We start from the raw sequence: 11,219 nt of genomic DNA, 5'->3' as shown, positions 1-11,219 counted from the left end.
GAATTGAGGTGGGAGGTGGGAGCTGGGATATCTTCATTTTTTAATTCGACCAGCAGATTTTATTTTGTTTCCCTGTACCTATCTCCTTGAGTCCCAAGGCACTACTAGTTTTAGAAGTTTCAGTGCACCTCAGGGAGGCAGAGCAGCCTCGCCTGCTCGCGATCATTCCAGAGTCCTGAAGTAGGAAGGGGAAAAAGTTCACAATCAACTTTGCAAAGGAGTGTGGTTTGCCTAGAATACTTGGGGACAGGTGAGTTACACTTGCCAGGGATACAAGAGATCTTCAGGGGGAGGATCCAGTCCTTGTGGGTGGAAAAGGAGGGCGGGCGCTTTCGGCGCGCCTTGGCAACTAGCCTGGGGCTGGGAAGTCCAGGGAGACATTTCAGCCCCCGCCACCCATGGACGCTCCTCTGGCAGAGACAGGAGGAAACGCAGAGCAGGCAGGGCGTCGGCCAGAAGCCGGGCATTTCGACAGGATCCCCCTTGGAGGTTTTGTTTCCCATCTCACGCGGCCAGGGTCGCCCTCAGTCCGCAGCGGAGAGCCGCGTTCAGTGGGTTGTCCCTGCTCCTCCCACCGCACTTAAGCCCACACCCACGGGCGCCCCGCCCGCCTCGTCCTTATAGAAGGGGCGAGGCACCTCGGCGCGCCTGGGAGCTACAGGCTTCCCGGAGCCGACGGCGCGGCTGCTGCTCGGCCAGAAAGCCCAGGCGCCGCCGCGGCCAATGTAGCCAAGTGAGGCGGCGGCTGCGCCCGCACCATGGAAGACAGCCCCACCCCAGCACCAGCCCGGGTCGCTCCAGACCTCCGCCGCCTCCCGCGCCCCGCCTGCCAGCTACCGCTGCTTTTCGCTGGGCGCCGTCGGACCCTCACCTCGAAGCTGACATGAAGGAAGCCCGGGGCGACGGGAGCGCCCCTTTCTGCACCCGCCTCAACCACTCCTACCCGGGCATGTGGGCGCCCGAGCGCTCCCAGGAAGCGCGGGGCAACCTCACGCGCTCCCCGGAGGCCGGCGAGGACTGCCGCTCGGTGTCCGTGGTGTACCCCATTACCATGCTGATCACCGGCTTCGTGGGCAACGCGCTGGCCATGCTGCTGGTGTCCCGGAGCTACCGGCGCCGGGAGAGCAAGCGCAAGAAGTCGTTCCTGCTGTGCATAGGCTGGCTGGCGCTCACCGACATGGTTGGGCAGCTGCTCACCAGCCCCGTGGTCATCGTCGTGTACCTGTCCGAGGAGCGCTGGGAGCACCTGGACCCTTCGGGGAGGCTGTGCACTTTCTTTGGTCTGACCATGACTGTCTTTGGCCTCTCCTCGCTCTTCGTCGCTAGCGCTATGGCCATCGAGCGGGCGCTGGCCATCCGGGCGCCGCACTGGTACGCGAGCCACATGAAGACGCGCGCCACCCGCTCGGTGCTGCTCGGCGTGTGGCTGGCGGTGCTCGCCTTCGCCCTGTTGCCCGTGCTGGGCGTGGGCCATTACACCGTCCAGTGGCCCGGGACGTGGTGCTTCATTAGCACCGGGGGCGGAGGCAACGGGACTAGCTCCCCGCACAACTGGGGCAACCTTTTCTTCGCCTCCACCTTTGCCTTCCTGGGGCTCTCTGCGCTGACCATCACATTCGCCTGCAACCTGGCCACCATTAAGGCCTTGGTATCCCGCTGCCGGGCCAAGGCCATGGCATCGCAGTCCAGCGCCCAGTGGGGTAGGATCACCACTGAGACGGCCATCCAGCTGATGGGGATCATGTGCGTGCTGTCGGTCTGTTGGTCACCATTGCTGGTAGGTAGTTCCTGGGTGTGCGGAAGTCTGGGTGGGGCACCTGCAGACTTCGGAGACGTCTCAAAGTGACAGCACCTGCAGAGGTGTGTTTGCATCTACAGAACATTGGGGAGATCTTTCTGCCCGTGCTTTCTTGGTTGAGGCTTCATAGTTGAGTTCCTCACTTAACTTGCCGAGCGCCTTCCAAGTACCATACACCGCATTAGGTTCTGGTTGTACACACGTGGAGACCACAAGGGCGCTCACATTGTAATCGGAGAGAGACAGAGGAAACCCAGGTCTGAGTTCAGTGCGTGTGCAGAGATAAAGTTTTCTCTTGGGTGCATTATAAACAGAATGGCAATGACAGCTGTAGCCCGTGGCTCTGGGTTTTCCCCTTATTCCAAATACCTCTGGCACGTTGAAGCGATTTTCAGTCTGCAAAAGTCCTCTACCTGCGTCCTCGGGCAGGCACAGCTCTTGCAGCTTTGGAGCCTCTGAGCGCTCTCTCAGCCCAGCCCAGCCCCCCACTCGCCTTCCTAATAGGCTCACTTTAGATTAGAGGCAGGAGAGTGAAGGGCCCGGTGGCTGCAGCCAGCCCCAGCTCTTCGGAATGGTGCTGGACCCTCTGGAAGTGCTTGAACTGTCAGTGAGTCCATGGACCCGGAGGCCTTGTAACTCCTGCCCACCAGCCTTTGCTTGCCCTGACGGCAACTATTCAGGACGGGGAGTAAGGCCGGTCCTGGGGGAGGAGGTAGAGGTTTCTGCGCTTCCCAGCTCCGCACAGGGGCGCCCAGTTTGGGAGCAAATGATGTTGCCACAGGCTCCTTGTCTAACAGCCACTCTTACATCATACTTTCCTCTGTGTTACTTTTAGCTGGAGATTTCTGTGGGGGGTAAGTGCTGTTTACGAATTCCTGGTGAATGGAGGATTATTGAGGCCTCAAGCTGACTGGCTTAATAGGAGCTATGTTGCAGAAAGAGCAACCTGGCCGAGTTTTCACAAATTTTATATTGGACCTGGAAATGTATTAGACAGTTGTGAAAAACTTCTGAAACCCATGGATATGGTTTTCAGAACCCACACACATGTAGTTTTTCCTTTTCAATTGTGGTAAAATATACATTTTTAAATTGTAGCAAAATTTACCATGTTAAGTGTCCAGTTCAGTGATATTAAATACATTGGCATGGCCCTGGCCAGTGTGGCTCAGTTGGTTGAGTGTCATCCCATGCACCTAGAGTTCACTAATTTGATTCCTGGTCAGAGCACATGCCTGGGTTGCATGCGGTAGGCAGCCAATCAATGTTTCTCTTGCCCTCTGCCTCCTATTTCTCTAAAATCAATTTTTAAAAAAATGTTTAAAGAAAATTGTTGTGTACCACTTATTGTTTTCAATCTCTTGTATTTAAAAATAGACCCACTAGTTCCTTCTCCCTCCCAACATGCCCTTCATTTGACAAAGCAGATATTCCAGAATACCTGTGTTTAACTGGTATTTAGAGCACAAATCTTGGCTACAAATCAAGATAGTGACAAGGAGAGCTCTGTTGAGACCTCACTGCCCACAAGTTGCTGCATCAGCCACAGAATTCAGGCTGATGTCATCACCATGGCTTATCAAAACCAACGCCAATTTTAGACATATTTACTTCTATGGTTGAGGAATGGAGTGTGTAGGTGGCCAAACAGAGGGGGAAAGGAGTTCTAAATAATGAACACTTTACTATGATCATTAACATAACTTTAAAGGCAACCAAGATTCTGAATTTTTCCCAACTGTCATTTGAGTCCCAGGTTCTTGAGTTTGCTCTATCACACTATTTCCTGGAAAAAAATGCAGTTAAGTCATATGAATAAAATGCTTATTCATACAGTTAACCGAATTTATAGTTTTTGGTTTTTTTAAGTAGATGTGATACTATGTACAGTAGTGTGTCTTTTATCTGAAAACTTTTATCTAATACCATGAGCTTGGTGACCTTAGGAAGAATTTAGATCAGTTCTGAGAATCGTAGCCTAGAATGTCCAAACTTACTTTCTTAAGACAGATGGTATTTGGGAAGTCTTATTTAATTTCAGTTAATATCTGCATTCAAACAATATCTATTGCTTTGCATTATTTTATCAGGCATTTTATTAATTTGGTTCTCATAAAAACATTGAACTTAAAAAATTTTAACGTGATTGATTATATCGAAGAGGAGAAATTCAAGATTTGCAAAATAGGTACTTCTTAAACTAAAGCAAATGGGTCTATCATCTGCTTTATGCCCTGTTGAAATTAACTCTCCAAATATCAGTAAATAAAAAGGTGGAATTATTTCAAAGGAAAGAAACTGGCAAAACTGCTTTCTTAATAAGTGAGGGAATTATAAGAATAAAAACACTAGAACTTAGTGAATTGAATTTTCAGTGTTCAAGTGAGAGATCATATTCTGAACTTTTTTTTCTTAACTCTGGGTAAAATATAGATGCCCTGTTAGTTTTATTAATCTAATGATCTAAACTCCCTCCTTAAAAGGACCCTGAGTATATCTTCTCTTGGAAGTTTATCATGATTATAATAACATTCTATTGTTACTGCTAGAAAACTTAGGAGAGAAGAGAGTAAGAAAGTATCTCAACTGCTACAAGTTCCTACCACATAAATACTTCAATTTAGGTTATCTGTGGTGCAAATAAGAGCTTTTTTATTTTTTATTTTTCCCAGAAACTTCACAAAAGCAAGATGTGAAATTGAAAATACACTGGGAAACCATGTCATCAGCCTTCGCCCCGTTTATGTTTTATTTGCCATCATTCAGAATTAGCCAGTTGACTCCGCATGCAATCCGTTTGATGTGGTGTTGTTGTTGTTGTTATTATTATTATTATTATTATCTTATTTTTGTATGAACCACAGTCGCCTAATAGTTTAGTTATTTGACATGATAGCCAAGATTCCAGAAGCAGGAATACCCTTAGGGTGTTGTATGAGTACATTTTGTGCTTTTGTAAACCAAGGCATTCCCCCAACAGGTAGAGTGTGGCAAATACTGTAGCTCTCTTAAAAACAGTAAAAATAAAATAACTCTCAACATTGTGAAAAGTGAGGTCTGAGGAACAGAATTTCTCATTTGCAACTTTGGAACTGGATAAAAGCAGCCTTAGAAATGTTTGCCTTTCACCCTGAACCAGCACACTCCCTGCTCAGTCTCCACAGATGCAGACAGCAATGCTTCGGTTCAAGAAGAGAGTTCACAGTGTAGATGTAACTTTAATTAAAGGAATCCCTGATATATTTTGACAAATGAAATTTGCCTGAAATATACTACATGTGCTAGATTATTTTACAGAAATAATCCTGTTATAGTATTAAAATGTTCTGTTCAATTGCTAATTTTCACTTCCTATAAATTTCAGAATGTAGTTTCTAGGGAAATGATTAACTGTGTGAATTGGCCTTATAGGGAAAAATCTTCTATAACTTGCTTTTATAAGAATTGACATTATTTAGCATTCTTTACATTTTTTATTGTACTACAATACATTTTAGGCACTGTGGAAGGGATGTTAAGCATAAGACTTTTGAAAACTTGGTCAGAGTTATAATCTGTTCACAGAACCAGAGTTGCCACATTTATGAGTAAAACAATTAGAGAACAATACAAGATAGAATGCCATTAATGCCTTTGACTCAGAGAAAAAAGCCCACTTAAACTTGCCAGGGTAGGCTCCTGGGAGGTGGTGGGATGGCATACCTTGAACTCAGGGCTGACAGCGAGTGGCCCAAGAAGCCAGCCAGAGAAATAGAGTGTGCACACTGGAAACGCGGGGAAAATGGTTTGAAAAGGCTTATGGGGCCAAACTGAGGTAGTTAAGATGAACACAGGATGAAATTTGTGTTCTTTTGCCAGTAGGCAGTACAACCTCTTTTTATTTTTTTTAAAAAATAGGGGAGAGGATTTTTATTTTTATTTTCTTTAATTCTTTTTTGTTTAAAGTATTACGTATGTCTCCTTTTCCCCCGTTGAGGGGAGAGGACTTTTAAAAGTTTGGCAGTGCAGTGGATTTGGGTTGGAAAAGGGAAAGCAAGATCAGGCATGGCTTGCTTTTGCAGGCTGGTTAAGGCTTTAGGTCAGAGACAGCGGGAAGAGATGAGTCAGAGAAGGAAAGGTAAGAGGGAACTAATGCTATTAGAAATGGTCGATTTAAGGAGTGAGTGATTCGACAAGCATTTCTTACACATCTACTATGTCCTATTTACTGTGGTAAATTACCTAATTTAACTTCGTCCTGTAAAAGTGCCACTGTTTTCTCTATCATTCAGATGAATAACTCAAGTATAAAGTATATTAGAATTAGAATAATTTTGGATATCTGGCTCTGAGTTTATTTTCATTTTTGTTGTTGTGTATGTGCTTGCTTAGCTTAGATGGAGGCCGTGCATTCTATTGATAATCATGGCACTGAGTAAGTTATATATCCTTCCGTCTGTAAGTGCAGCAGTAGGACTAATAAATATCCAAGGTCTTTTCCTATTTATGTTATTCTCAGGTTTCCTTATTTGGGAGGATCATGGTTCAGTGAACCAGAATGAGAAACTTAGGATTTTGTTTTATTTTTGTAAGAATGGGGGATTCTGAGTGACTATGGCTTTTGGACACAGTATATAAGATAGTGGATTATCTGAATGATATAGCCAGGAAGCCAATATAACTTGAAGACTGATAAATCAGAGCTAAAAAAAAAAAGTGCAGATTTTTTATTTTGAGTTTATCAGAGAGCCAAGAATTAAACAGTCCTTAAGCCATTAGATTTGAAAAAATTCGGATGGTATAGAATTGTAGCATAATTGTGACTCATTGGCCTTTCTCTTTTGAAAAAGCTGGGAAGGTCAGTGACTCAATTATGAAAGTTTCCACAGGTTCATTTTTCTGGGATCCTCTCTAGGCTGGGTTGGGTACTCCAGCCCTTAGTCCACACAGCACCGACCTTGCATTTCCCTGTCGTAGACTGAGTTACACTTCACTGACGTGTTGTTTAAGGGACCTCCTGAGGTTAGGTAAAGTATCTGTCTTGTGCAATGATTGTTCCCCACCCCCTTTAGGAACTACAATTGCCTGCCATACAGGTATGCCCAATACATGCTTATTAACTGAATATCTATGCACCCAAATCAGAAGACAGGGTCTGGTCCCGGTTACATAAGCAATTAATTGTGTGACCTTAGATAATTCACTTGATATTTTTGTGATCTATTCTCTTCTGTAAAATAGTAATAAAAACACCTACGCAGTGCATTTCACAGGACTATAATGAAAACCAAGATAAATGTATATGAGAATAATGCGGACTGTCCCCCCCATATTAGGAATACTACTCTGGTGTTTTACTGGATGGTAATGTTGACTTGTGTTCAGATAGATCTTTCCCCCAGGAACCCGGAGAAAAGAGACAAGTGATGTTTTACAGCTTAATTATTTAGTGTTCATTGTGGGGGGAGGGGATGTGGTGGAGGATATGACTTTTCAGAAAATAAAATAAAATAAGAAAAATGGTAAACCACATGTGCTTAAACTTTTACAAGGTATTGTAATTCCTCCCTCCTTCTCTCCCCTGCCACCATCACTCTTGCTCTCCTGCATTCTCTCAGCTCTGGAATCCTTTCCCCTCACAGCTGCCAGGGAACTCTCTACATCTAACAAGTGCTGGGTCCCATCTCCCCTCCTTCTTAAACCTGAGGAGTAACCACTACCTTGTGCTCTGAAGACCTCCGCCACAGATCTAAAATATGTCACCTGTCTCTCCAGCGTGGCCCTTCTCCCTGTACTTCTTGATATGCTCAGATGTGTCCTCATGCAAATGCTTGAGTCAAATGAATTGTGATTCTAGTTGTTGTCCTAGGTCAGATCGTTCTGCAAACGTAAGGGTATAGCCTGTGCCTTAGTTTCCCTCATTTTCACAGGTGCTCAGAAATGTTGGGGCTGAACAAAATTGTTACCACTGACTCACAGCTCAGAATTGAGTTTGCAAGAGTCTTAACTCAGACCACAGCATGAGAATCACACAGTTGTAAACTACTTCACAGATTGGCCAGATCCTGGCGAGGCATTAATATTATTTGCAGCCTACAAATAACACAGCCTATAAATTTACCATCAAATGGCCCACCCAGACATTCTCTTGGGTAACATTCATAAGGAGGAGATTTCAGTGGCTGATCTTGGCACTTATTCAAAATCTACATATTATTTCACCAGTACTGATTTTTATGATTAGTGTTTAAGGATCATAAATCTAAAAATGAAAGATGGTGGCAGAGATGGAAGAGAAGGGCTTGATCTTTCACACCTTAATTTTGTTAAAAATAAAAAAGTTATTAATTTAGGTAAGAGTCATGTAATAGAAGTACAGGACAAATTCTATAACAAACATCATTACTATTTTTACAAAGCTTGGTAATGAAAAAACAAAAGGTCAATTTGGAGCTGGAGGCCTATTTTTTTAAGCAATTATTGATTCCAAACAAATCAAGTGTAATTTTAAATATATACTTTTCACTAATCCTTGGCTATTTCCTGAAAGTAGATTTGATCTATCCCTTTGTTCCTCTTTCTGAATATGTAATAAGTGTCATTTTCTGTGGTTGTGAATATGCTGCTGTTGGTGTAAGTCATAAAAATTTGGAAAAAGAAGCATGTCGTTAATGTTGAAAATAATGAAAGCGAAATTGTGAAAAACTAGATGCATTTTGGGCAATTCACCACACAGCAAAGTTTATTGCAGTCTTGTAGGAAATTTTCCTGGTAATATCCTGCTAACAACCACCTTGCTTGAGTCAGATAGAGCATGCACTTTCGATTTCCCCAATTCAATGAGCATCTTCAACAGTCCCAAGGCAGCAGCGAAGGTAGTGATTGAGTGATCGCTGACTAGTGAGCACTCCTGTTTTGTGAGAAGAACAAAATCTAATGACCGAAGAAGCAGGTGAGGGCCACAGAGAGATGAAGGCACCGGAAGGCAAGAGACCTGGATTCTGGTCTTGGCTTTTCCACCACATGATGGAAGTCACTTTATCTTTCTGGCTTTTCTTCTCCTTGTCAGTGAGATAAAACAATTATCAACTCTAACCTTCTCTCCAGTTCTGACTTCCTGTAGCTCTAAGCAGATAAAATCATCCCTGCATGGGGGGAAATAGCCAAAGACTTCGTAGGAAGAAGCATAGAAATGTGTACGACAGAGTAGATCTTGAGTTCTTTTATACAATCATTGTAGAACTATTTATTGAGTGTTGCTAAATGCCTGCCACTCTGCTCACTGTGGTTATACACTGGTGACCAGGGCTGAATTATACGGTTATACGTACTGAGAATTACGTAATTCTAGGAGGCCCTATTTACGCTGTATCCTATGCGAACGCTGCTCCTAATTGAGCAATGTGCAACCTGTGCCCTCTTTGGTAGCCCCAATGGTAAGCCAAGCAAACATGCTATCCTCTTTCAAAAAGCTTTCAATATACTAGACAGACAGTCAATAAACAATCTTGCCAAGAAACCAACGTAACTAGTCTGATGGGTCATTCCTGAGGTTTCTTGTGGCTACTTGGTTCCGCTATTTCAGATTGGACTTGCCTGGGCAGAAGGGCTATTCCACTGATGCTGGAGTGTGTCTTTGTCCAGGCTGTAGTGGGTCTGTGCTTGGATTCACACCCAGGACTCCCAGCATAAAGCCCAGCAGTCATTCCCTGGAGGACAGCCTAGGTGCTGGAGAGTATGGACCCAGAGGGCAGCTGGCCTCAGGCCACACACTGTCTAGAGTCAGCCCTCCCTTTGGGGCTCTTAGGGTCTGGGTTGTACTCAGATCACCTTCTCACATGTTTGCCTTTCCCTTCCAATGAATTGTCTTTTAAGACTTTCCATGTCTTCTCCCTCTAGAGAATAGAGCCAAAGGCACTCTTCTCCGAGTTTCTTGGCTTCAGATCTTGGGAGAAAAGGGTAGGTCTTGGCCTCTTATTCCCCCAGAAGACCCTCAGACCCCTAAGCATGATGGTCTACCTCTCTTAAAGTGACCAGCAATATATACCAGGAATATTATGAAGATTTTCCACATAAACTTCTGTGAATTGACTCATTCTACATTTACCAAAGTAAATGATTCTTGCTTCTGTAACATCTGCTCCAAGATGACTTGCTCTGACCTCCTGAACAGAGAAGTGGGGGCAGCTGCTGGCATTCCCTGGCATACATCACCGAAACAGTGAGTATGTTAGGAAGGCAAGAAGAAGGTGTTCTGGGAGAGTGTCACAGAGGTCCCCTTCTTGATGTAGTGGTAAGAAGTGACGTGGTTATGGAGGGTCTTGCTGAGAAAATATCATTTATGATGAATCATTTTTAAAAATTTATTTTAATTGTTGACACTATTACAGAAGCCCTCATGCCCCCCCCCCATATTTGCCCACCTCCTCCCAGACACCCCTCCCCCCCGGCTTTCACACACTGTTGTCTGTGACCATGCATATATGTTCTTTGACTAATCTCTTCACCTTCTTTTATCTAGTCCCTTCCACCCCTCTCCCTGAATCTTGAAAGGTGGCACTTTGAGGAAGAAAGCAGCCTATGAAGGCATCAATGTAGGAAAGATGGGAAGAACTGAAGGAAGGCAAGGTGGATGGGTTAGTGTGAATAAGAGAGAGTGCCTTCAAGGTGAAGCTAGGGAGGTAGGCAGGGCCAAACCATGCAGCACCTTGTCATTTTTGTTTGGAAGTTTAGATTTTTATCTTAAGTATGATGGAAAGCAACTAAAAGCTTTGAATGATGGTATGATTTGACCTGCTTTATGTATTAAAAAGATCACTCAGGTTTTCTTATGAATTAGAAAAGTGGGGGATTAGAGCCCTGTGTACTGAGGTCAGATAGAGATGTAGAGCCATTAATAACGAAAAACATTTATTCCGTAAGTGTTGCTTTAAAAGAAGGGAGGGACATCATTTAGCATAGAATTGGTGGAAGGAGGAAGTCTGTGAAGAAGCGCAGAAGAAAAAATTGAGCCAGGTGTGCTGGGAATGGTAAGCAAATCTGTTTTTGTGGAAGTATATTTGAGAATGTCAAGAAATATTATGAGTCAAATGGGGATGGAAGGAGAAGGAGGGAGGAGTGCATTGGTAGATTGCCTTGTAGATTACAAATAGGAATTTTTATTTCATCTTGGACAAGTTGTATTTTTTTCTATACTTGTGTTCCATATTTGTGCAATAAGAGGGTTCCCATGATAACATCCCTTAGTTCATAAAGGTCCTTTAATGAAATAACCCCTCTAATGTTTGATCTCTTTCTAGGATATTCTTGGTGAGTTTGTCTAAGCTTTGAACACCTTTACTTACAGGAAATGTGTTGCTTTTTAAGGGGCACAAAGAATTTTCTAAAGGCCACGCATTGTGCCAGGCTCCTTCTCACAGATAATTTTCTTTATTTCTTACAA

The 11,219-nt window shown here is 44.0% G+C and overlaps 1 protein-coding gene across 1 annotated transcript in view; it reads left to right on the top strand.

The window, feature by feature from the left end:
• The first annotated feature begins 643 nt into the window (after positions 1–643).
• Positions 644–11,219, top strand: part of PTGER3 (prostaglandin E receptor 3) — an 86,859-nt gene continuing 76,283 nt past the window's right edge. Inside the window, exon 1 of the mRNA XM_008139432.3 lies at positions 644–1,777. Within this exon, the coding sequence (XP_008137654.2) occupies positions 884–1,777 (894 nt within the window). The 5' untranslated portion in view covers positions 644–883. The remainder of the gene's footprint in view (positions 1,778–11,219) is intronic.

Source organism: Eptesicus fuscus, chromosome 9, assembly GCF_027574615.1.
Source record: "Eptesicus fuscus isolate TK198812 chromosome 9, DD_ASM_mEF_20220401, whole genome shotgun sequence".
NCBI classification, from domain to species: Eukaryota; Metazoa; Chordata; class Mammalia; order Chiroptera; family Vespertilionidae; genus Eptesicus; species Eptesicus fuscus.
Note: the sequence above shows the minus strand (reverse complement) of the source record. Positions and strands in the feature narration are given on the sequence as shown.